At 40.9% G+C, this 25,743-nt stretch overlaps 2 protein-coding genes across 13 annotated transcripts in view; one reads left to right on the top strand and one right to left on the bottom strand.

Annotated features, from left to right (window-relative positions):
- The window catches only part of cep170aa (centrosomal protein 170Aa), a 129,914-nt gene extending 123,353 nt beyond the window's left edge, over positions 1 to 6,561 (top strand). For all 11 annotated transcript variants that reach the window (XM_060925628.1, XM_060925623.1, XM_060925622.1 and 8 more), the window contains one exon: positions 4,358 to 6,561. In XM_060925628.1, the coding sequence (XP_060781611.1) occupies positions 4,358 to 4,560 (203 nt within the window). In that variant the 3' untranslated portion in view covers positions 4,561 to 6,561. The remainder of the gene's footprint in view (positions 1 to 4,357) is intronic.
- A 947-nt stretch (positions 6,562 to 7,508) lies between these two features.
- dync2li1 (dynein, cytoplasmic 2, light intermediate chain 1) lies at positions 7,509 to 24,955 on the bottom strand. Of its 2 annotated transcripts, XM_060924672.1 has the most exons (14): positions 24,857 to 24,955; positions 21,640 to 21,793; positions 21,474 to 21,508; positions 21,326 to 21,395; positions 21,150 to 21,238; positions 20,746 to 20,938; positions 20,596 to 20,664; positions 20,378 to 20,455; positions 17,056 to 17,135; positions 13,202 to 13,272; positions 12,939 to 13,027; positions 10,782 to 10,874; positions 8,503 to 8,601; positions 7,509 to 7,697 (listed from the first exon to the last, which is right to left on the bottom strand). In XM_060924672.1, exons 1-13 carry the CDS (start codon positions 24,868 to 24,870, stop codon positions 8,539 to 8,541), a joined length of 1,098 nt encoding a protein of 365 aa, XP_060780655.1. In that variant the 5' UTR covers positions 24,871 to 24,955; the 3' UTR covers positions 7,509 to 7,697; positions 8,503 to 8,538. The 2 variants fall into 2 exon arrangements, with proteins under 2 accessions (XP_060780655.1, XP_060780654.1); XM_060924671.1 differs by lacking the exon at positions 7,509 to 7,697 and having other exon boundaries at positions 8,169 to 8,601.
- Between the last annotated feature and the right edge of the window lie 788 nt (positions 24,956 to 25,743).

Below are 25,743 nucleotides of genomic sequence, written 5' to 3'. Positions count from 1 at the left end.
CTGGGAGGTCGCACAAAGCTCGGAGAGGTACGGAGCAGCTCGTCTCAATTCAGATAAGAGCATATTTCATTATGGAAGTACGGTGGACTGTTCCTTTAAGACGTCATTTATCAGGCACTGGAAGATGCTTGGTGCCAAAGAAAGGCCATAAGGCATGACCAGGTATTCAAAGTGGCCGGCGGTGGTGCTAAAAGCTGTTGTCCCCCTCTCGAATTTGGACCAGGTTGTAGGCACTGCGAAAGTCTAGTCTGGAGAAGATCTTAACTGATTGTTCTAAGGCAGAAGGCCCCAGCGGGAGTGGATATGGGTACTTAACACTGATTTGATTTAATCCTCAGTAATCAACACAAGGCCAGAGACCTCCTCCCTTCTTTTCAGCAAAGAAGAAACTTGCTGACGCTGGTGAGATAGATGGTCTGATGTAACCTTGTTTCAGCGCCTCTTGTACATATTTTTCCATAGCAGCTTGTTCCTTTAGGGACAGTGGATAAATTTGGTTGCAAGGAAGAGTTGTGCCTGAGAGGAGGTCGATGGCACAATCATAGGGATGATGAGTAGGTAAGCCACATGCTTTACCTTTGCTGAATACCTCCTTCAGATCAAGATAACAGGCAGAAACATTGAGAATCAAGAGAATTGAGCAGAGGGCTCTCCACGGAGGTAGATGAAATGGCTAATTGAGAAAGTTGTAGACAATTCTGAAAACAAGCTGGTGACCATTGTATGATGTCCTTTCTCTGTCAGTAGATTAAGGGGTCATGGGGTTGAAGCTGGGGTACCCTAGAATAATGTTGTGATGAGCTGTTTTGGTGATGAACAGAAAAATGTGCTCGGAATGGAGGGTCCCCACCTGAATCTGGAGAGGAGCTGTGCGAGTGGTGATCAGTCCGTCTCCAATGGGACCCTCGTCGATGGTCTTTATTTTGAGTGGTCTCTGTAAGGCTTCTGTGGACAGGTTGAATCTCTGGACAATTGAGCAGTTGACGAAATTTCCTTCTGCCCCGGAGTCTATAAGTGCAGAGAGGACATGGGTCAAGTCTGGCAGCTTCAATAGCACTGGTAGTTTAAAGGATTGTCTTCTAGGGCTGATTACAGAACTCACCGGGCTGGGTGGATCGCTAACTTGACGGGCCAGAGCTCCCCAAGGTGGGCGGACAGGATATTTAGCTATTAGATAGCTGGACTCACTGCAGTAGAAACACAGAACCTCTTGCCATCTTTCTCTCTCCGATCATTGTAACCGTGTACGAGAAACCTCAATGGGAGTTGGCGTGTTCATAGCAGGAGAAGGAGGTGCTGATGGTAACAGTGAGGGTCGGTTCGTGATTAGGTGGTCCAGACAAATCGCTAAGCCAATGAGGGAGTCTAGGGACAGGTGTTTGTAACAGCAAGTCAATTCGCTCAGTACTTCTGGACGCAACCCTTGGCGGAAAGTGGCTTTTAACGCAGGTTTATTTCAACCACTGCCAGCAGCCAGTGTGTGAAAATCCAGGGCGTACTCTGCGACTCTTCTATTCCTTTGCTTGACTGACAGGAGACTCTCACTGACCTCTGTTCCCTTGGGTTTGTGATCAAACACTTGCTTGAAAAGTTTCAAAAAACAATTATAGAACATTGTGTGTTCACCACCATGCTCCCACACAGTGCTGGCCCTCTATAGAGCTTTGTCCGTAAGTAATGTGAGGAATTTAATAATCTTCTGCTTGTCAGAAACCCCGGAGAGTGAAGAGAAATACAGGGAGCATTAGAGCAGAAATCCTTTACATTGTGATGCTTCACCCGAAAACTTTTCCGGAAGAGGAATGAGTTGAACTGCGCCGGTGGGGTATGCAGAGCATGTTAGGAGGGCCTGTAACATTACAGCAGCAAGCTGTGCCATTCTGGTGTTGAGGTCGCTGAGCATCTGCTGATGTTCACCCAACAAGCGCCCCTGAGCATTGAGTGCAGTCTGCTTCGACTCCTCTGCTGCATCTATCGGTGGTGAAGTATCTTGTCAGAGTGCAAGCACTTATGGATGCAAGTGCAGGGGAGACCGGGGGCTTCACAAACTGCAGACTGAGCCAAATCGAGAAGCAGGAATCATCAGGAAACAAGCAGAGGTCGATAGATCAGCAAATGGCGCAACATAGGGAAAACAATGAAACAACGTCAAGACTAAACATAAACACTGGTCATACAGGGAAGGTCAGGCGGAAATCAAACGGCTTGGTAAAGTCAGGCATAGAACACTAAATGATACTTCACATAGTTAGGAAGTGAGAGCTGAGCTTATATAGGCGAGGTGATGATTGCTGGATGAGAGACAGGTGATGTAATTGATAGTCAGGTGACAGAGGGCGCTGTGACTCTTGGGGCTTGTAGTCCAGAGCGGCCATGTTTGGAGGCTGCTCCAAACTCGTGTCTTCAGCGTTGTTACTGACACGAGGCAGGTAGCGCCGAGTTGGCTATAAGTCATGTATGATGAGATTAAGTGGAATAACTGTTTTATTATATCCACATTAACTGGATTTTGAGAAACAGAGCATTTTTCATCTCATCTCATCTCATTATCTCTAGCCGCTTTATCCTGTTCTACAGGGTCGCAGGCAAGCTGGAGCCTATCCCAGCTGACTACGGGCGAAAGGCGGGGTACACCCTGGACAAGTCGCCAGGTCATCACAGGGCTGACACATAGACACAGACAACCATTCACACTCACATTCACACCTACGGTCAATTTAGAGTTACCAGTTAACCTAACCTGCATGTCTTTGGACTGTGGGGGAAACCGGAGCACCCGGAGGAAACCCACGCGGACACGGGGAGAACATGCAAACTCCACACAGAAAGGCCCTCGCCGGCCACGGGGCTCGAACCCGGACCTTCTTGCTGTGAGGCGACAGCGCTAACCACTACACCACCGTGCCGCCCAGAGCATTTTTATTTTTTGCAAATTTGATGAATAAAAATGCCTGACAAAATAATTTCTGCTGAGAATGTAAACAAACTGGCAAAATGACAGCAGCAATTTGTGAAAAATGCGATAATTCTTGAAAAATATAAGATACATTGTTACCATCAAATTCTTTTGTTGCTTTTTTTGTATTTTGGGGGATTTTGTTTGCATGTAGTTTTTACTTTGTCCTCCGTTTGTTCAGCAACACGCGCCGCCATTTTGTTTTTCTCGACTCACGGTATATGAGCTGATAGCCTAGTAGTAGAGGAGCCAATCAGAGCGTGCAATTGCTTATATCCAGTGAATGTGGATAGAATATATATAAAACGCATGTATATAGATTTTTCACCACGAAAAGATAAACTTCATATCTTCACGCCACCATGTAATGTTCTTTATATTATATGGATACATCCAAAAAATACACAAGTTAATCAAAGAATTTTAATTTTGAACCAATTTGCCATTTTGACAATGTGTGTCTGACATTATCAGAGTGAAATATCAGGAATTATTCTACATATAGGACACTTTTTCGATGGAATAAAAATATGTATTCTATTCCCTTCTAGCAGGTTCCATTCATTTGGTTTGATAGCATGCAATATTCTTCGCATACCACTTATCCTACATGTATTACATCACTCTGCCCAATGGAGAATGAGCGTTGAATTTAGTTTGATATTGCATGGCTGTCAAGACAAAATGACATCACACGTTGGAGCTGATGCGAATATTTAATGAGAGAGTTTTCTGCTGCGCATGCGCAGAAGCATTTCTTTGTTCGCCAGGCACGCCCACGGTAAACTGTCGCAGTGAATTGAAAATGCCATAAGATACGTATCACACGTTAAACTTCCGCACTAGCGAGTGACTAACAATTTGTAAAGAAACTTTTTGCAAAATCTATAATTATTCCATCGAATGTGTATGTATAATAAAAATAATAATAATGGTTGGCTTTTTTTCGTGGTTATATCAGACATATTCCATTCAGCTAGCATGCTACTGAACTTGTCTTTGACTCATTCAGTATCATGTTTGCTGAATGGAATATATCTGATATACCAGTCAAAGCCAGCTAATATTATTTAATTATGTCACTCAGGTCCACACTGTATTTTATATGAAAAAATGCAGGTTTTTCAACATGAGAAGATCAACTTTGTATCTTCAAGCCAACATGTGATTTTTCTTTTTATTATATCGACACATTCACAAACAAAGTACCCAAATTTATCAAAACAATTCATTGATTTCCTCATGACTGAAGATTTTGTAAAATATGTTACTCAATGTCTTGGATGTAGCTCGTATGAAAATACGAGTGGTGTGTTTCCCAGTAAAACACTTGTGTCTGTGTCTCATATATATAAAACACACATTTACATATAAAATGACAAATCTTCCTCTGTTCTTTAGCCATAAATATCATGATAGACCCAGACGGAACCCTCGATGCTCTTACCAGTCTAGCCCTTGTGAGTCCCACTACACCCAAACCCAAGGCCAGCAATGGAGCCTCCAAACCCTCCTCCACCATCTCCCCTAACCGAGAACTCCCCAGCCCTGGACTCAACCGTCCTCAAGCTAGTGGAGAGGTGAGCGCCATTACTCACAAGTGAAAGACAGGAATCGTCAGAATTCAGCGAACTGGACCTCTAATAACTAAATCTCTCTGAACTGATAAACCTTTACCTGTACATCCTGTCTGTACCCCTCCCTTCCTGCACTCCATTGGAATGTCCATCTTTCTCCGAGTGAAGTTGTTGAAGGTCCCACCTGTGGATTTGGACCGTGATATACGGTATAGTGCAGCTCCACAAGCACACACCGCTACTGCTGAAGAAGAGGTGAAGGCCCATTGATCTGAGGCTTGTTATGCTGGACTTCTTCCTCATGCCTGTGTGTCTGATGTTCGAACCGACTGCTTGTGTGCGTTTCAAGTGTGTATACTCCCTTCCAGGCATGAAGCAAGTGGACTTCGTAATTCAACTTCAGCAAAAACGACTCCGAGTGCCTGTCTTCTCCCCTCTGTAAGCATTCTTTTCTGTGAATAACAGCTTCTTACGAAGTGACTTTTTTGTGTCAGAAATGAGATGGTGTTGGTTGAAAACACTTAGCAGAAATTTAAGCTTGAAGGAAAACTTTTCAAGAAGTGTTAAGCATGAAGGTAAATATGAACCAGCTTACCAAAGTAAGTCAAATTCTATGCGTGCTCTCAACAGCTGCAAATTTCATCCAGTTTATTCAAACGATTACACAAAGTGCATTTACACTATAAAAATGAGCATTTCAGTGATTTTTGGCGTGAGTAAACAGAACATTCACTGAATTACTCAGTCTTCATGCACTGATTTTTTTGTAACCTTTTAGACTAAAGGATAGGTAGCAAACTTGATACAAATTTCAATTTAAAAATCAGCCAATGTCTGACATCGGTTTATTTTCCCTCACACTGGAACGAGGTGTTTGGAAAATATGCAGTATTAGAAAACGTATTAGTAAAATGCAACATGGTTGTGTGTTGAACATCTCATGCGCTGAAATCTGCTACTGTGACCTGAGCCTCAGAACAAACAGCCTTTAAACGCAAGGCTCATTCACATTCTGAACGTGTTACGGTCAGTCGAACATGTTACACTTTTAATCTCATTATTAACATTCTCTAATCAGAGTATGCAATTACAGGGAATTAGATACGCAATAGTAAGTGTCAAGCAGTTTGTCAGCATTTTTCAGAAATCTCCAAAAGCTCATTAGTCATGTTGTTTCATGAAGGTATTCCAACACATGGTGTATGTACTGTATTGTCTTACGCTCGTGTCTCCGCTTGCTGCTTGGCTGTATTTCTGTTCATGGGGAAGGCTGGGGGATGAGCTTACTCAGCCTTTCATTGTGAATCTGCGTGTCGTAGAGAGAGTAGTGCGACTGTCATTAGGAACTGAAAAATAGTGAAGATAGGTACAGGACTTTTTGTTGATAAATATATCGGTGAAGTGCCCACTGTGGAAAATCTAGTTCTTGGGCAGTTTTAGGAATGATAATCATACTGTAGCGTGTAAAAGTGTTATTTTAAGGTTCCTGGACTTCTGTAAGTTGATGTTATGTGTGTTAAAGGCCATAAGGGGCATAAAAGGACATAACACCAAAATCATATCTGTACATCATACTGCTCTCATAACAGGATGCATTTTATTTTCAGTGGGACGATCCTCCCGCCCCTAAAACATACCCATCCTTTATTATTTTTTTTAACAGTAGTATCATTTACAGTATAATATTATTGTACATGTTTTACACAACGGGGAACAGAACACTTACTTGGTACAGTTTTGTTTTTTGTTTGTTTCTTTCTTCGTTTGTTTCAGTTTACATGCACGATTGTAAAATACAGTTTTTGTTCTTTTTCATTGTTTTTGATAAAAGTATTTATTTATTTTGGTTTATTTTTGTTTCATGCCTTGAATTTTTTTTGCAGCACATTTTTGTTGGTATTTCAATTTTGTTTTTTGTTTTTTTTTTGTTTTGTTTTTTAATGGAATCTTTTCCATGCTCTTAATAAAGAACAAAATATTTCTGGACCCTAATTAAACGAAATTGTCTGTGTGTATCCTGCATTTCAATAAAGCCCTTGATCTAATTCATGAGTGAAACTTTTTCACAAGAAAGTCTTTCATAATCATTTGGCATCTGTTTAAGAAGTCAGCTCGAAACACTTCACACACACACACACACACACACACACATTTTACATTAACAGCCAACACCAGAATTATTGGTGTTCTTTAAGAGACTGAGCAAATATTGCTGCATAAACTCAACACTTTTCCTGAAACAAAATCATTCCTTAACAAATGGCTGCTTTTAAAAATAATTTTCTTTCTAAAAATATTGGTGGAAACTGCTAACCCCTAGAATATTTCAGAAAATGTAAACTGTCTCCTAGAAACTGTTACTTTTGACAAATATGAGATTGCACAGATGTAAAATTCCTTCATCACCCATCGACGGATGGCGAGGGAGTCGAGAAAGAACCCAAAGATCACGGTCTCAGAATTGCACCGTTTAGTTGTAATGTTTTTAAAAAAATAACAATTAGCTATCACCCCATTAACAACAAACTATTTCTTGCAATGTAAGCAAGAAACCCTTCCCAACAAAATCCCACGCTGATCTTCACCCAGCTTCTTTAGAACTAGTTACAGTCATGTGTTATGGTCCAAATGATACCAAAATCAGACCTTTTGTCCATGCACACGATTGTGGTTTAAAGAGGGAAGTGCATCCAAGGAAAAGCACCTGATGTTCTTTTGTAAGATCTGAAGGTGTATCAGTGATGTGATATTGTGGCTGTTTTGTGGCTAATGATGCAGGGGTGCTTATGAATACTAATGGGATCATGAACTTTGCTAAATAACAGGATATTGTATTTGAAACGCCTGTTTTTAGGTGTCGCCAAAGGTAATCCACATGTACAAACCCAAGAAGATAAAGAAATCCAAAATGCTCTGCCTAAAGGAGTATACAGCTGGGGTGTCAAACTGGTTTTAATATAGAATAAAATGCCTTTATTGTCACTATACACATGTACAATGATGAACAAAATATTAATAGTATTAATACTTCAAAAAGTTCATGTGGGCCAGATTTGGCACATGAGCTCGACAGGTATCTCTGACCTTGTAACTGACTTCATTTTCTCCAGGACAGGCTTTACCAAAATGAAGTTCTGGGGGTGCCAGTAATTTTGAAAACTGTTCTGCAACAAAATGCACTACCTAATAAATAGGTTTTAGGTTTGAAAATATATTATGTATGTGAAAACAAAACTTATACGGCTTCCCTATGTGATCAAACTAAAAACATTCTCTGTTGTGTGTGTGTCACTGATTTATTAATTTCTGCTCATTTTCATGAAGGGTGCCAATAATATTGGAGATTTCTTGAAGTCTGTAATTGACTAAAGACAATGGAATAATCTCATCTCATCTCATTATCTGTAGCCGCTTTATCCTGTTCTACAGGGTCGCAGGCAAGCTGGAGCCTATCCCAGCTGACTACGGGCGAAAGGCGGGGTACACCCTGGACAAGTCGCCAGGTCATCACAGGGCTGACACATAGACACAGACAACCATTCACACCTACGGTCAATTTAGAGTCACCAGTTAACCTAACCTGCATGTCTTTGGACTGTGGGGGAAACCGGAGCACCCGGAGGAAACCCACGCGGACACGGGGAGAACATGCAAACTCCACACAGAAAGGCCCTCGCCGGCCACAGGGCTCGAACCCGGATCTTCTTGCTGTGAGGCGACAGTGCTAACCACTACACCACCGTGCCGCCCACAATGGAATAATATTTTATACAATTACTAACTACATATTTACATGTGCAATTCTTAAATTATTACATCTTTCAGGAAATAATATAAAAACATGGTATGACGTTAAATTGGCATCTCTGGCTGTGCTTCAGCTACACACTCCATGTGTATAAGGAACAGAGGCAAAAATTATTTAAAAGAAAAGAGAAAAAAAAAGAGAGGAATATAGAACTAGCATACATTAATGTTGAGTGTTTGGGGTGAGTTTCTGTCGCTTTAGGACTCCAGGGTCAAGCCTTTCCATGACTTTGCCTGTTCTCGCTTATACTGCTCCAGCTCCTTCAAAGACAACGCAAAGGGGAAAATGCTTTATATGCAACATACAGCGAACATCCTTCACCATGTTTCTTTTTCAGCTTCTCACATTTTGTGGATTAATGAAGTCATAAAAGGATTTCAAACAAGCAAACAAACAAAATCCATAAATAGAATCTGACTGTAATACTTCATGAAAACACACACACGGTGCACTTTGACACACTTTTCGTTGCTCCATGTGACTTATTTGCACTGAGTACTCCAGGCACTGAGCCATTATAAAAGCGATTGGGGGGGGAATCAGGTGAAGGGGTAAATTCTGAAATGTTACATAACCGTTATACTATCATTCTGGAGCACTGGTTATCGTTAAACGACAGCTGTATTTATGGCCTTTATAGAGAGCTGATGTGTATAAGCACCCTGAACACAATTAAACCATTAAAATAATATACAGGGTTATATTTAAAAAAAGTTATAAAGTTCTTCTGCTGTGTACAAATATACCAGAACAACCAATATGCTGAGTCTCATCTCATCTCATTATCTGTAGCCGCTTTATCCTGTTCTACAGGGTCGCAGGCAAGCTGGAGCCTATCCCAGCTGACTACGGGCGAAAGGCGGGGTACACCCTGGACAAGTCGCCAGGTCATCACAGGGCCGACACATAGACACAGACAACCATTCACACTCACATTCACACCTACGGTCAATTTAGAGTCACCAGTTAACCTAACCTGCATGTCTTTGGACTGTGGGGGAAACCGGAGCACCCGGAGGAAACCCACGCGGACACGGGGAGAACATGCAAACTCCACACAGAAAGGCCCTCGCCAGCCACGGGGCTCGAACCCGGACCTTCTTGCTGTGAGGCGACAGCGCTAACCACTACACCACCGTGCCGCCCCTCTGATACATTTTTATTATGCATGAAATATTACTATGGATTTGGTATGGAAATTATGGATTTCTTTACCAGGGAGTACAGGTGAGAGCCGTGAGGGGTTGACATGTATGCAAAGATTAGCTAGCCAAGATATCTTAGCACGGACGTTACATTTTTAGGTATTACAAATTTACAAGCAAGTCTACAAGGGTCATGAGAAAACTACGGTATAAATTGGCATTGTGTTACAAAATGCATCTACATAATCAGAAAAGACCACAGTACAAATTATACTCTACGGACAACGGAGTTTGTGGACACCTGACCATCACAACCTTGCTGAGCACGCCATTCCAAAACCATGGGCATTTATACGGAGTTGTTCCCCCTTTGCTCTTATAATATCCTCCACTCTAGGTTTTGGAGGGTGGCTATGGGGATTTGTGCCCATTCAGCCACTAGAGCATTTGTGGGGTAAGTCACTGGTGTCAGATAAGGAGGCCTGGGGTGCTTTCTGACCAACAGGGAATGGGTTCTTGAACCAGTTCTATTCAGGATTCTTTGAAACTTTGTGCCAGCTAGAGAACCAGCCTGCGTTTGCACTGGTTTTGATCAGAATCCTTGTAATCAAGGATCCATCACCAACAGAGGGCGCTGCACAATGAACAAAGGAAGTAAACAGCCATAGCAAGATCGCATTGTTTACCTTTGGTTCTGTCTTTGCAGATATTCGTTTTCATCCAAACGATAGCATGGACCAACTACTAACGATGATAAGACGTAGATACTCTCCAAAATAATGATGCCCACTGATGTCATCATGGTTCACCATGGAAAAATCAGCTGTCTTTTGGTTCCAGCTGGGAACCAACTTTTTAGGTTTCGAACCAATTTATTTTTGGTTGAAAATTTGGTGTCTGAACCAGAAGGGAACCAGTTTCCTGTTGGTGGAAAAGGCGCATCAATTCATCCTGAAGGCGCTCCAGTGGGGTACAGGTCAGGGTTCTGTGCAGGTCACTCAAGTTCTTCCACACCAACCTTGCCCAACCATGTCCTCATGGAGCGCGCTTTGTGCATAGAACAAGTTTGGGCCTCTTAGTTCCAGTTAAGGGAAAATTTAAAACTACAGCAAACAAATACATCCAGTTGTGCACTTCCCACTTTGTGGAATCAGTTTGGAGAAGAGCCACATATGGGTGTGATGGTCAGGTGTGCACATACTTTTGGTCACATTGCGTATTCAAAACTAAGCAAATGCTACCACGATCATACTAGAATCCTAAAATGTTTTAAAAGGTCTATGGATTCCCAGTACCTGGTCTTTCTGTGCTCTCATGGCATCTATGAGGAGCTCACTGTATTGGGGATCTTTGGCTGGATCCTTCACTTCTTTGCGTTCATTAGTGCTCTGAGGAAAGACATGCAAGAACCATGAACTTTTAATGCCTTGCGTCAAGTATATGAGTCAAAATTTGCTAATGGGTAATAATGGTTAGACACGTATAAAAAAATCATCTCCATCCACTATTTTAAACATAAATTGGATATTTTTTGGTTTAAATAAAATAATATTGCTCTAAGAAATAATGTTGACAACTTCAGATATCACAAGCTATATTTTCCCAATAAAATCATGAATTAATTTTTTGAAGTTGGTGAATTTTAGACACCCGACCATAACAGTTCTGACTAACCAACTTCGACAAGGTTTGATTGCTATACATCTTATTGTCGGAATTAAATCAACTACACTCCATAAAACAGGTTTACTGAAGTGTTTAAAAAAACCACATACAATGGGCCTGCACATTTTCTAAACACGAAAAAATAATTAAAAAAAAGACCCTTATGCACGTTACTGTGTCCGTCAGAAGTCAACCTCAACTTGTGAATAAGAATATTCCAACTAAAAACATTAATATAGAACAATATATGTAATCAATCACTTTAATATAAAAGCACCAATTGATTTATAATTAATTCTCGCCTTGGAATCTGCCTGTTTTCAAAATACATCGATGGTAAAATCAAAGGATCGCTGTCTGTCAGAAAATAACGTACACAAGACTGTATCGTATATCTCCGACCGGCAGAGCACCGCATGATACACAAACCTCCAGGAAATCCACACTACCACAAGTTTTGATGACATCATCGCTTTCCGAGAAGATGGAGAAACTGGCCGCCTGAGCAGCGTGTGTTTGCAGTCTGTCAAGAAAGCTAACGTGCATAATACGTAACGCACGCAAGTATAGATTTGTTCTTCACTCACTAAAAATGAACCGTAGCGATCGGGGAACTGGCTGAAACACTTCATAATGGATGTAAACAAAAATTGACGCCAGTGCAACTGAAAGAATTTGCCGGGAGGGTGAATGATCGTGTGGAATGTGTTGGTCCCTGACGGAAGCAGGAAGTCGCACGTTACAATCTGACGGACATTTCTTATGCATGTTATATTTTGACGTCCCCCAATTGAAGATAAATAAAATTTGTTTTGGGTGTACTTGTCACCATGTCAGACAGGTCAGACAGGTCTCCTTCTGGAGTCAGAGAGCTTTAAGTGGACTTGTTGGAAAAAGGAAGAGATTGATGGCCCAGAAATATGTTTCCATGGCTGTAATCCAAATTTTAAGTCTCATTTATTACTTTATGGTGCATGCATATTACTATCAGACAGTTCCGGCTGTGTGCAATACTCATGTTGTAGTCTTCATTTATGAATTTTACTATATAATTTTAGTCTTAGATTTCTCCTGTTACTTAAATATTCATATTCCCCTTTCCCTAGTCAGATCTTACAGTGCAATTAGAGTACATTTCAATGAATTCATCTTTGGTAATTTATGTCCGTCAAAAGTAACATGCATAAGTATACTAACCCACATGTGTTTTAATATTGTATTGTTCCACAGAGTCCTGTTTCCAATCCTTAATGTTAATAGTAAGTTACTACTGTTATGTTATGAAGATTTCTTCACAATGAATTCTTGTGTTATGTCGGTTCATAAGTGATAACAGAAAAGTTATCACCTTGGCTCTTGGTCGTGAATCTTTTCACCTGTTTCTTGAATAATTATATTCTCATTTTCTGGAAAGATCTTTGATATTTTCCATTAAGTATTGTAAAAACCTGATTATTTCATTCTTATATGCATGCAGTTTTGTAAAATAAGGAGAAAAAAAAACTAAAAATACTTCATTTTTTTCCGTCAAAAAATAACATGCATAAGCGTAGATTTGATAACTTCGCAGATGATTTTTTTGAAAATCCAGTGTGATTACTATCTTTTCAATTGTTAATATGTTTAATAAAATAATAAAAGTTTAATATGATGTAGTTTAATTTTTCAATAAAAGAATATGAATTTTGACATGATTTGTTACATATTATTACCCATTAGCAGATTTTCATCCATACAGGAGTTCTTATTTTTTCCTTCTTAGAAATGTGAGAAGTGTTCTGTGCTACCTCTGGAGGAAAAAACCTTTCAAAAACTTTTTTCCACAGGTCCAGTGGAGTTTTAGCATGCAGTGTTCCAAGATCAACATCCACAGATCCTGAATCAGAAAAATGACTTACAATGCTGCAGTGTTAATGTTACTAAATATTCAAAAGATGTCAAGTACTGTTATGTCTGATGTAACTGCGGGTTAAACCTTGGATTCATGTCATATCACTAAGACACTGATCACTGGCTTCAGTAAACAGCAGGTGGTGCTATAAGCACTCACCTATCTGACTGAGAGAGTCCATGCCTGCTGGAATTATGAGAGGTTTGCTGTGGTCTGTAGACAAGTACTTCCTAATGGGGAGGATGTAGATATTATTTCATCAGGATGGATCATTAGCTATACATCTAGTATATATTAATCAAATATACCATGCACTGAGAAGCTCCAGTTGAAAGTATGGATTCTCTGAGGTTACTGGCAGACAGAGGTGGACAAAGTACCCAACTTCATTACTTAAGTCAAAGTACAGATCCCACTGGTCAAATGTTACTCGGATACAAGTGAAAGTTGTCCAGTCAAATTTTTACTTAAGTTAAAGTACTGAAGTATTTGCTTTTAAAAATACTTAAGTATTAAAAATACATTTGTCAACGCATCATTGTATTATTGCCACAACGCTTACAAAACCTAATGCCGTTACCAAAGACAGAAATGTGAATTCACAAAATGAACGCATGCTGTGCTGTCATGGTGGTTTAACGTTAAGCTAGCTAGTCAGTGAAACTCCACCTGGCATGCTAGCAAACTCTTCAAACTCGAAATTATATTGGGTAGCTAAAGCTACTAGAAAAGAAAGATTTCTACATTCTGTTTATTTGGCAAGACTTCAGAGAAGTTAAAATTATTCATGTTAGCATAACTCCATTTTTACATGCTAACTAATAGTGTCCAAGTTAACTAGCTGTGTGTTAACATTAGCCGTGGACAAGGCGATGGCAACTTGGTGGGCAAATCCATAGAAAGTCATTTGACTAACCAGACTGCATAGCTACTGCGATGCTATCGCTAGCTCTAAAAGCACAGACAACTTCATTGCAAGCTTTCTCTTGGAATAAAACGTTTATATACCTCAATATGCTTCCGCAGGTCGGATGGCAAGTTTTTGTAGGCCGCAATGCGGTTCGTTTTTGGCAAACAAAGCAAACATTTAAAATGAAACGAATCTTTAATCCTTTCAGAAAACTGAAACATGGGTTCTAGGTATGGCCATGAGTGCGTGCGTTCCCCAGAAGAACCGCCTCCTTCCATTCTGCCATCAACTGATCGTGTTCAAATAATGCTGCTGAGAAATCACTGAACTTGATTTTATACAGTCTACGGATGTGATGTGACCCTAGTGATTACTGACAGGCTGTCTCAGTGTCACCTGCGAAAAAACCAATCACATTTTAGAAAAGAAAGAACAAAAAAATCTACTTTCAAAGCTGCTTCATAGTAATGAGTAATGAGGACCTTGACAGAAATGTAGTGGAGTAAAAAGTACGATATTTGCCTTTCAAATGTAGTGAAGTTAGTCATAAGTTTCCAAAAAAAATAATATTCAAGTAAAGTACAGATACTTAAAAAGTGTACTTAAGTACAGTACTCAAGTAAATGTACTTCGTTACTGTCCACCTCTGCTGGCAGAGCACTGTTTTGTGAGAGGTGCAGCCCTGAAGAATAGTACTACACCAGACACCGAAGAGAATCCATAATTCCCGGTGCATGGTATATTTGATTTATATCCCTTATTAAAAATTCCAAACTAAAAGTGGTAAGATTCGGAGTGTTGTGGCTCAGTTGGATAAGGTGCCATACCATAAATCCGGGGACCCGGGTTCGATTCCGACCCGAGGTCATTTCCCGATCCCTCCCCGTCTCTCTTTCCCGCTCATTTCCTGTCTCTACACTGTCCTATCCAATAAAGGTGAAAAAAGCCTAAAAAAAAGTGGTAAGGTTTTATGTCGAGATTCACTCACTGGAGGCAGCCATGTCTGTTTACGTCAGCGCGACCTGCGCATGTGCAATGCACCATGCTTTCGCCTGCCTCACTAGGCATGATCATGATGTGTACATCTACACACACAGAAATGCTCACGGAGCCACAGCTGTGACTCAAGACAGCCATAATATAACTTGAAATTGTGACGTCACTTCATGGTACAGTTGTGGTCAGAAGTTTACATACAGAGACATGAATGTCATGGCAATATTTGGGCTTTCAGTAATTTCTTTGAACTGTTCTTTTTCTGTGGCACAATGTACAGCATACATCTTTAATTAAAAAAAACCCTACAATTTGGTACACAAGTTTTAATTTTCTTTGGGTTTTCTGAAATCAACACAGGGTCAAAATTATGCATACAGCAAACCTAATATTTGGGTAAAATGTCTCTTCGCAAGATTCAACTTGACCAAACATTTTTGATTACAATGAGCAAGCTTCTGGCAGAGTGGTTAGCGCTGTCGCCTCACAGCAAGAGGGTCCGGGTTCGAGCCCCGTGGCCGGCGAGGGCCTTTCTGTGTGGAGTTTGCATGTTCTCCCCGTGGGTTTCCTCCGGATGCTCCGGTTTCCCCCACAGTCCAAAGACATGCAGGTTAGGTTAACTGGTGACTCTAAATTGACCGTAGGTGTGAATGTGAGTGTGAATGGTTGTCTGTGTCAGCCCTGTGATGACCTGGCGACTTGTCCAGGGTGTACCCCGCCTTTCACCCATAGTCAGCTGGGATAGGCTCCAGCTTGCCTGCGACCCTGTAGAACAGGATAAAACGGCTAGAGATAATGAGATGAGATGAAGCTTCTGGCAGAATTCTGGTTGGATATTTCACGACTCTTCGAGGTAGAATTGGTAGAGTTCAATTAAATTTTTTTTGTTTGTTTTTTTCTTGGCATGGACTCGACTTATAATCACGGTCCATATATTTTCAATTGGGTTGAAGTCAGGACTTGTTTTAAGCTTAATGTTAGCCTGCTTTATCCTTCACAACCAGCTCTGATGTGTATTTGGGTTCATTGTCCTGTTGTGACTCCCAATCATGTTCAAGTTTCCAGTGGTTTGAGGTTACACTGAAGAATTCTGAGGTACGGTAGTCCTCCATTATTCCATCCACTTTATGCAATAAACCAGTTCCACTGGTAGCAAAACAGCCCCAGAGCATGATGATCCTACCACCACCACCAGCTGGTACAGTGTCCCTCTGTACATGGTGGTCATTGTGGCCAAACAACTCAAGGTTGTTCCTGACCATCCAAACCAATTTCCTTTCAGCTGCGGGTGACAGTTTGGGTTTTCTTGAAGCAAAGGGGCTTGGCAAAGTGAATACACCTCACAATAACTTGGATACAATTGTTTGAACTCCTCTTGGAATTTGCAGCTGTTTAGAAATGGCTCCAAGAGACATTCCGGAGTTGTGTATATCTGCAATCCTCTTTTTCAGATCTGCACTGAGCTCCTTGGACTTTCCCATTTTACTGTGTGTTGGTCAATCCAATGAGCGCTGTAAACAAACCCTTTTTATGAAGCTACCAGCTGTAGTCAATCATGATCACTAACAGGAAGTTAAGAGACATTTTGGAAGTTTCAGCACCTCTGAATTAATAATTTAAGTGAGCGTATGTAAATTTTTGACCCTGTATGTATAATTTTGACCCTGTGTTGATTTCAGAAAACCCAAAGAAAATTAAAACTTCTGCACCAAATTCTAGTGTTTTTTTTCTATTAAAGATGTATAAAGATGTACAATCATTCTGCCACAGAAAAAGAACAGTTCAAAGAAATGACTGAAAGCCCAAATATTGCCATGACATTCATATCCAAGATGACATTCATGTCACTGTATGTAAACTTCTGACCACAACTGTATATCCAAGATATTCCATGACTGACTCACGCCATATCTTTTTTTTTGGATGTCATGAGATACATTGCTTAATCAGTGGTGGAACTATTTGATGTCACGTGAGCCATCCTTGGCCAATATCTTCATGGGAATTTTTGATAAGGGATATAATAGCAGATATACTGTACATCTTCATAAGGAAAACAGCTGATTATTAAAAATAAAAATCACTCCAGGATCAGACAGCTACTTACCCTTTATCTGTCCCAAAAGCTAGATGATTGAAGAAGTTCTTGACTTTAGACATCGCTGTCTCCGATTTACTGCTAGTGAACTAAGAAAAATTGAACACATCAGAAAACAACAGATAATAGCAACTCAAACTGCATGTGGTGTCAGCATCAGTTATCTGCTACACAGGGCTTAAAACTACCTTTGTATAACAGTTTGTACCCACAAATGATATGTTTATTGATTTTATTGTTTCTATTAACACGGTCAATTGATAAATCTTAGTAAGATAAACCTACCATATAGGTTCATTTTGAAGGTATACAGTTAATCACTGCAGACTACAGGTGTGCATCAGCACTGGAAAAGCTGTGCGAGTGGGTGGTTTTAACGATCATGTAAGAGGAGCCTGGCGTTCAGTTCTGAAGCTTGTGGGACAAAGAAAGGCCGCTCTGATTAACACGGGAGTACATTGGTTGCTTGTGCGGGGGTTGTTTAATGCATTCGTTTATTCATCTTCAGTAAATGCAGCCTCTTTCTATCATGTTCATAAATAGAAATGGACCAATATAGATCCACAGTCACTGGAGATAAATAATGACCGTGACACTGTGCGAGTGTTTCAGGAACAGCAGCATTACTTGGATTTTTAAATGCCTTGTTAAAAATCTGGAACTACTGAAAGCCTAAGATACATCTCATCTCATTATCTCTAGCCGCTTTATCCTGTTCTACAGGGTCGCAGGCAAGCTGGAGCCTATCCCAGCTGACTACGGGCGAAAGGCGGGGTACACCCTGGACAAGTCGCCAGGTCATCACAGGGCTGACACATAGACACAGACAACCATTCACACTCACATTCACACCTACGGTCAATTTAGAGTCACCAGTTAACCTAACCTGCATGTCTTTGGACTGTGGGGGAAACCGGAGCACCCGGAGGAAACCCACGCCGACACGGGGAGAACATGCAAACTCCGCACAGAAAGGCCCTCACCGGCCACGGGGCTCGAAGCCGGACCTTCTTGCTGTGAGGCGACAGCACTAACCACTACACCACCGTGCCGCCCCCCTAAGATACATGTGTCAGCTTATTTCATTCAGTCGAACTTGCAATAAAATAATAGTGATTATGGCCTGTAGTCACTACTACACATCATTCTCACTATATCTAGAGCTGTAGTATAGGGAGTGTCTGCGTTCTGCATGCGTCACTGTACAGCGAGCTGAAACTGGTGAAAATCAAGGCTGATCTGCTGTGTTTGATGCAACTCGGTTCCGAGTGTCATGCATATAGCACATACAAACAAATCAGAAAAAGTTGGGACGGTATGTTGAAATGTCAACCCTGTGATGACCTGGCGACTTGTCCAGGGTGTACCCCGCCTCTCGCCCATAGTCAGCTGAAATAGGCTCCAGCTTACCTGCGACCCTGTAGGACAGGATAAGCGGCTACAGATAATGGATGGATGGATGGACGGTATGTTGAAACTGAAGTTAAAAACAATTATTTGTAAATAATCTTTGACCTGTATTGCACTTCAAAACAACACAACACATTATTTGATGGTTTACCTTGTGAATTGTATTGTTTTTCCAAAATAAACTCTTATTTCACTTTTGATTCTTGCAACACATTTCAAAAAATGTTGGGACGGGGCATTCGCCCCATCATCCATGCGTCCTATCACAAATCAAGAGTGAATCCCAATGATGCCGCAACCATCCATGGCTGAGAGCCCAAGGGAGCAAAACTGGCCTGTGTGATCAGGGAGGGAGGGGTGGTATACTCTCTATCCTGTCAATTCCAGTGACGCTAGCCAAACATGGGTGTCCGTGAGCTCATGGGTGTCGAAGGCTCATCGATTTGCATGGGGCATGAAGGTTAGCCCATATGGTCCAATCCCACAGAAGAGCTACTGTAGCACTGTTAGATTTAACCAGTGTTGAATTTGAAATTGAAATGATTGAATGTTAGATTTAATGTAGATTTAAAGCTGCATTAAGTGATCACTTAAGTTAGTTTTATAGTTTTATAAGACTTTATGATTTTAATATTTTAGAGCTTTTTAAGATCCTTTATTATTTTAAACTATTACATATACTATAACAGTGATTCTAAACTATTCCTGTGTAACTTGACCAAGTTACTGTGTGACCTTCGTCCAGGGGAGAAGACACTTCTTTGCTAGACTAAACATGTCTTTGTTTAAAAATTGTCGTTAAGAACATCCACTGATATGAAATGTATACAGGACATTTTGCTCATGATTGATCCAAGGTTTCACTCACACACATACATATTGATGGAATTAAGATGTGTTTTGCTCAGTCCAAGGTTTACTGACCTACGTCATCATACCATCCCACCATAGTCTGACATCCTACGACGCACACACATAGCATAGACACACCCACACCTGCATATCCACACAGACACACACACACGACACATAGACAGAGATCAAACAGCGATGTCACTTCATCCACAGATAACACACATATAAAATCTCCTGTATTCTCTCGTCTCATGGGGGACTTGTGAATAAAGATTGCGAACTCATGGGGTTCCTGTCTTTCTTTCGCGACTCACCCCCAGACGTCTGGGTGACACGGGGGGACTGATCTCGAGATGGTGAGGGCCAGAGGTGAACTGCTGAAAAATTAAACGCTGTCTCAAACAGAAAGGTGTCCGCATTAACTTTTTCAGCAGTTTGTGCTCCTGTCGCTCTTCTGTGGGATTGGACCATATGTGCTAGCCTTCATGCCCCATGCGAATGAATGAGCCTTCAACACCCATGACCCTGTCGCCAGGTCACCGGTTGTCCTTCCTTGGACCACTTTTGGTTGGTACTAACCACTGCAAACCAGGAACACCCCACAAGATGTGCATTTTGGAGATGCTCAGACCCAGTCATCTCGCCATCACAATTTGGCCCTTGTTAAAGTCGCTCATTTTTCCTGCTTCCAACACATCAACTTCGAGAACTGACTGCTCTCTTGCTGTCTAATATATCCCACCCCTTTACAGGTGCCATTGTAAAGAGATAATCAATATAATTCACTTCACCTGTCAGTGATTTTAATATTATGGCTGATCGGTGTAGATCTATAACTGTATACATGAAGAGTGAGCTATATAAAGTGTGTGTATATTTATAAACGAAGGCCGCCGCTCAACGGCGCTCTCAGACCCTGCAGCTAGGACATGGCTGAGTCTCTGTGCTGCTAATCCATTCAGCCGCCATGCTCACCCGCGAGTGGCTGCGATGAACGATCAAACAGCAATTTTGTAAACTGATGTGTTTTAGAAGCACAAAAAACTTAGAATTTAACAAAACTTACTATCAGGGATGCACCATAGTAATGAGCCAGAAAACGCAGGGTTTTACAAATCACCTTCCTCTTCTCTGACTCAAAGTCCTGCACACAGACAGTTCGGCCATTAATGAAGATGAAGCCCAGCATCACTTCTGCTTAGGGAAAGCAATCACATTGAACTATTAATAAAAAAAGAGAATGCCATGAAGTGTTATATTATCAATGTAAAATGACATTCTTACCTGAAAGATGTCAAACTTACTACCAATCAGAAGAAGAGGCACAGGAAAGGGGCTGATGAGCTCTCTGTCCTATTACAGACACCCGGTCTTATGTTAGAGTAAAAAAAATAAAACATCTATTATTAATTACAATGGAAACTGATTTCTCACTGGGTGGTCTTTGGGGAGGAAACGCAGTGCTCTCCTTTGGCTTAGCTGTTTGTTGGGTCTGGACTCTCCTGGCCTCTTGGTTACAGCAAAAGCCTTTTCCACTTGGTTTAGAGCTGCCTGAAGGAGTTTCTCCATGGTGACCCAGAGTGCATTGGGCTTAGACAGGTCCAGTACCAACACCACAGACAGTGTGCTGCATGAAGATGTGTAATCATTTCAAAATGACTTGTGGAAAAGAATAACATGAATATGTTCTTTGCAATAACTTAATTAACACTAACATTATATCAAATCATGTGTCGGAGTCATTTTCTTTGATATTTATGAAATCACCGATGCTACTTAGTCATTTCAGGAACACTACATGCATACACATATAAGTAGGGACCAACTGAGACACAGACCTGAGGTTCTGAGGAGTGATGGGTATCTGCACAAGATCTGATAAAGATGTGCCTCCTCCCAGTTCCCACAGATGAGCTATATCTTTGAGCTAAGTTTAAAAAAAAAATCATCCAAAATGAAACCTTCAGAAACTTGCCTGGCTTTTTAATGAATTTAGAGAGTGTTTTGTACTCACTGTGTTGTGCGCTCTTGCTCGTCTACCGAATGTGTATTCCAAAGCCAGGGTTGGTTTGGGGACTTCATCTCTGAATCGAGACACCACACACATAAACACTGAGTATCCTTAAATAAGGTCAAAATAATGATTTAAGGCTTTTTCTTACCTGTCAATACACCTGAACAGTATTGTTGTTTTACCCTACAATGGTAAAAATGAAATTAAAGAAATACAAATAGGGTATGGAATTTAAAAAAAATCCAAAGTTTTAAAGCAATCCACGGAAATTAATGACTTGTATAAGAGTGCTTAGAATTGTTCCTGTCTTTTACCCCTGTTTTACTGCCCATAAAGAAAACAGTCCTCTCGCTGGGAGCATGGCCATCTTCCTTATTATCTTCATCATCATCATCATCTGGATCATGTCCATTTCTTCTTTCTCTGGCCCGGACTTCATCTGCAGCCAAATCCCACAGTGTGTCGGTACTACAAAACAAAAACAACTCTGCTCACGACAGCCTCTTTGAAATTTTTTCTTACCATCACAGTAGTTGCAGAGATTCTTACTGAATCATATCATCCATCCATTATCTGTAGACGCTTATCCTGTGCAGGGTCGCAGGCAAGCTGGAGCCTATCCCAGCTGACTATGGGCGAGAGGCGGGGTACACCCTGGACAAGTCACCAGATTATCGAAGGGCTGACACATAGAGACACACAACCATTCACACTCACATTCACACCTACGGTCAATTTAGAGTCACCATTTAACCTAACCTGCATATTTTTGGACTGTGGGGGAAACCGGAGCACCCGGAGGAAACCCACGCAGACACGGGGAGAACCTACAAACTCCGCACAGAAAGGCCCCCATCAGCCAGTGAGCTTGAACCCAGAACCTTCTTGCTGTGAGGCGACAGTGCTAACCACTACACCACCGTGCTGCCATGAATCATATCAAGCTCAAGTCATTATATAGTAGCAGCTGATTTAACATTAATATGCAATGCAACATTGTCTTTTGCAAAACCAAGTGTTTTGTTCGAATGTGAGTGTGAATGGTTGTTTTTCTCTATGTGTGTCAGCCCTGTGATGATCTGGCAACTTGTCCAGGGTGTACCCCGCCTCTCGCCCATAGTCAGCTGGGATAGGCTCCAGCCTGCCTGCGACCCTGCACAGGATAAGCGGCTACAGATAATGGATGGATGGAAGTGTTTTATTCATCCCCTGCATCTGCTATGTCTAGGTGTCATCAGCAATGTTGTATGCAGTCTGGAAAATCAAAACTGTCTATTGTTGTTTAACTCCTTCATGCAGTGTTTATACTCATGGACAATCAATTTCCAGTAGTTTTTAGGAAAATATACAGTGGTGCTTGAAAGTTTGTGAACCCTTTAGAATTTTCTATATTTCTACATAAATATGACCTAAAACATCATCAGATTTTCACACAAGTCCTAAAAGTAGATAAAGAGAACCCAGTTAAACAAATGAGACAACAATATTATATTTGGTCATTTATTTATTGAGGAAAATGATCCAATATTATGTATCTGTGAGTGGCAAAAGTATGTGAACCTCTAGGATTAGCAGTTAATTTGAAGGTGAAATTAGAGTCAGGTGTTTTCAATCAATGGGATGACAATCAGGTGTGAGTGGGCACCCTGTTTTATTTAAAGAACAGGGCTCTATCAAAGTCTGATCTTCACAACACATGTTTGTGGAAGTGTATCATGGCACGAACAAAGGAGATTTCTGAGAACCTCAGAAAAAGCGTTGTTGAAACTCATCAGGCTGGAAAAGGTTACAAAACCATCTCTAAAGAGTTTGGACTCCACCAATCCACAGTCAGACAGATTGTGTACAAATGGAGGAAATTCAAGACCATTGTTACCCTCTCCAGGAGTGGTCGACCAACAAAGATCACTCCAAGAGCAAGGCATATAATAGTCAGCGAGGTCACAAAGGACCCCAGGGTAACTTCTAAGCAACTGAAGGCCTCTCTCACATTGGCTAATGTTAATGTTCATGAGTCCACCATCAGGAGAACACTGAACAACAATGGTGTACACGGCAGGGTTGCAAGGAGAAAGCCACTGCTCTCCAAAAAGAACATTGCTGCTCGTCTGTAGTTTGCTAAAGATCATGTGGACAAGCCAGAAGGCTGTTGTAAAAATGTTTTGTGGACGGATGAGACCAAAATAGAACTTTTTGGTTTAAATGAGAAGCGTTATGTTCGGAGAAAGTAAAAACACTGCATTCCAGCATAAGAACCTGATCCCATCTGTGAAACATGGTGGTGGTAGTATCATGGTTTGGGCCTGTTTTGCTGCATCTGGGCCAGGACGGCTTGCCATCATTGATGGAACAATGAATTCTGAATTATACCAGCGAATTCTAAAGGAAAATGTCAGAATATCTGTCCATGAACTGAATGTCAAGAGAAGGTGGGTCATGCAGCAAGACAACGACCCTAAGCACACAAGTTGTTCTACCAAAGAATGGTTAAAGAAGAATAAAGTTAATGTTTTGGAATGGTCAAGTCAAAGTCCTGACCTTAATCCAATTGAAATGTTGTAGAAGGACCTGAAGCGAGCAGTTCATGTGAGGAAACCCACCAACATCCCAGAGTTGAAGCTGTTCTGTACGGAGGAATGGGCTAAAATTCCTCCAAGCCGGTGTGCAGGACTGATCAACAGTTACCGGAAACGTTTAGTTGCAGTTATTGCTGCACAAGGGGGTCACACCAGATACTGAAAGCAAAGGCTCACATACTTTTGCCACTCACAGATATGTATTACTGGATCATTTTCCTCAATAAATAAATGACCAAGTATAATATTTTTGTCTCATTTGTTTAACTGGGTTCTCTTTATCTACTTTTAGGACTTGTGTGAAAATCTGATCATGTTTTTGGTCATATTTATGCAGAAATATAGAAAATTCTAAAGGGTTCACAAACTTTCAAGCATCACTGTAAGTCATAAAAATCACCTCCAAATCACTTGAGAGTGTTACTGAAATTGAATGTAAGTCATGAAGCTGATTTTGGCTGCTCTGTTTGCTGTTCTCAATGTCTCAGGTATACCTTTACAAACCTTTTTATATATTAAATCCCAAATTAAATTGAAAAAAAAGAGTAAATTTATGCCAGACCCCAGTGCTTTACCTTTTTACACACGTTATTTTTTGTTGAAGGCATGTGTAAGACATATCTGTCTTACACTGCGTAAACTGTATACAACACACTGTTAGAGGTCAAGAATATTCCTATATTTTGTTTAAAAAATTATATTTTCTATAATTCTGGTCATCAATATTAAATATTTTAGTCCTAACAATCCTACATAAACATACTGGAATAATTTTGTTTGGGTTTTTTTGTTTGTTTGTTGTTTTCTCAGTATAATATTTTATTCCTTTTTTTTTACTCATGTATTCCTGCACATTGACAATACATTTACTAGGCTAAGCTATCTCGCTATTAGAAAAATTCGCAAAAAAAATAAATTAAAATAAAAAAAACCTTTCCCCCTGTATTCTCCTTACCTTATTTTGCGCATTATTTCTTGTTGCTCTTTTTATTTTTTCGTCGCTATCTATAATTCAGTTGATGTTCACAATCCTGAGGCTAACCGACTCATCAGCATTTTCTCAGCAGACTGTTGCGAAGGGCAACGGCGCGATTTGATGACGTATTAACCAAGTGTCTTATTTTGGGATATGTTGTTTTTTCTTGTTGTAGTTCTCATTAGTGAGGTCGTCCTTTGTCTCATCTCATCTCATTATCTCTAGCCGCTTTATCCTTCTACAGGGTCGCGGGCAAGCTGGAGCCTATCCCAGCTGACTACGGGCGAAAGGCGGGGTACACCCTGGACAAGTCGCCAGGTCATCACAGGGCCGACACATAGACACAGACAACCATTCACACTCACATTCACACCTACGCTCAATTTAGAGTCACCAGTTAACCTAACCTGCATGTCTTTGGACTGTGGGGGAAACCGGAGCACCCGGAGGAAACCCACGCGGACACGGGGAGAACATGCAAACTCCACACAGAAAGGCCCTCGCCGGGCCCGGGGCTCGAACCCAGGACCTTCTTGCTGTGAGGCGACAGTGCTAACCACTACACCACCGTGCCGCCCTATCAGAAATGTGTCAACTGTAAAAAGATAAATGGTAGAGATAGTGAAACATGCAGAAGCTTAAAAAGTTGGGTATAATGATATATATATTTCAAAATAATATCTTTTTCTTTTTTTAGGTGTGGCTTTTTGTCAGTGAGTTAAGAGTAGGATACAATGCAAGTGTATGTGCAGTGGTGCTTGAAAGTTTGTGAACCCTTTAGAATTTTCTATATTTCTGCATAAATATGACCTAAAACATCGTCAGATTTTCACACAAGTCCTAAAAGTAGATAAAGAGAACCCAGT

The sequence above is a fragment of the Neoarius graeffei genome, chromosome 7 (genome assembly GCF_027579695.1).
Source record: "Neoarius graeffei isolate fNeoGra1 chromosome 7, fNeoGra1.pri, whole genome shotgun sequence".
In the NCBI taxonomy this organism is placed as follows: Eukaryota; Metazoa; Chordata; class Actinopteri; order Siluriformes; family Ariidae; genus Neoarius; species Neoarius graeffei.
Note: the sequence above shows the minus strand (reverse complement) of the source record. Positions and strands in the feature narration are given on the sequence as shown.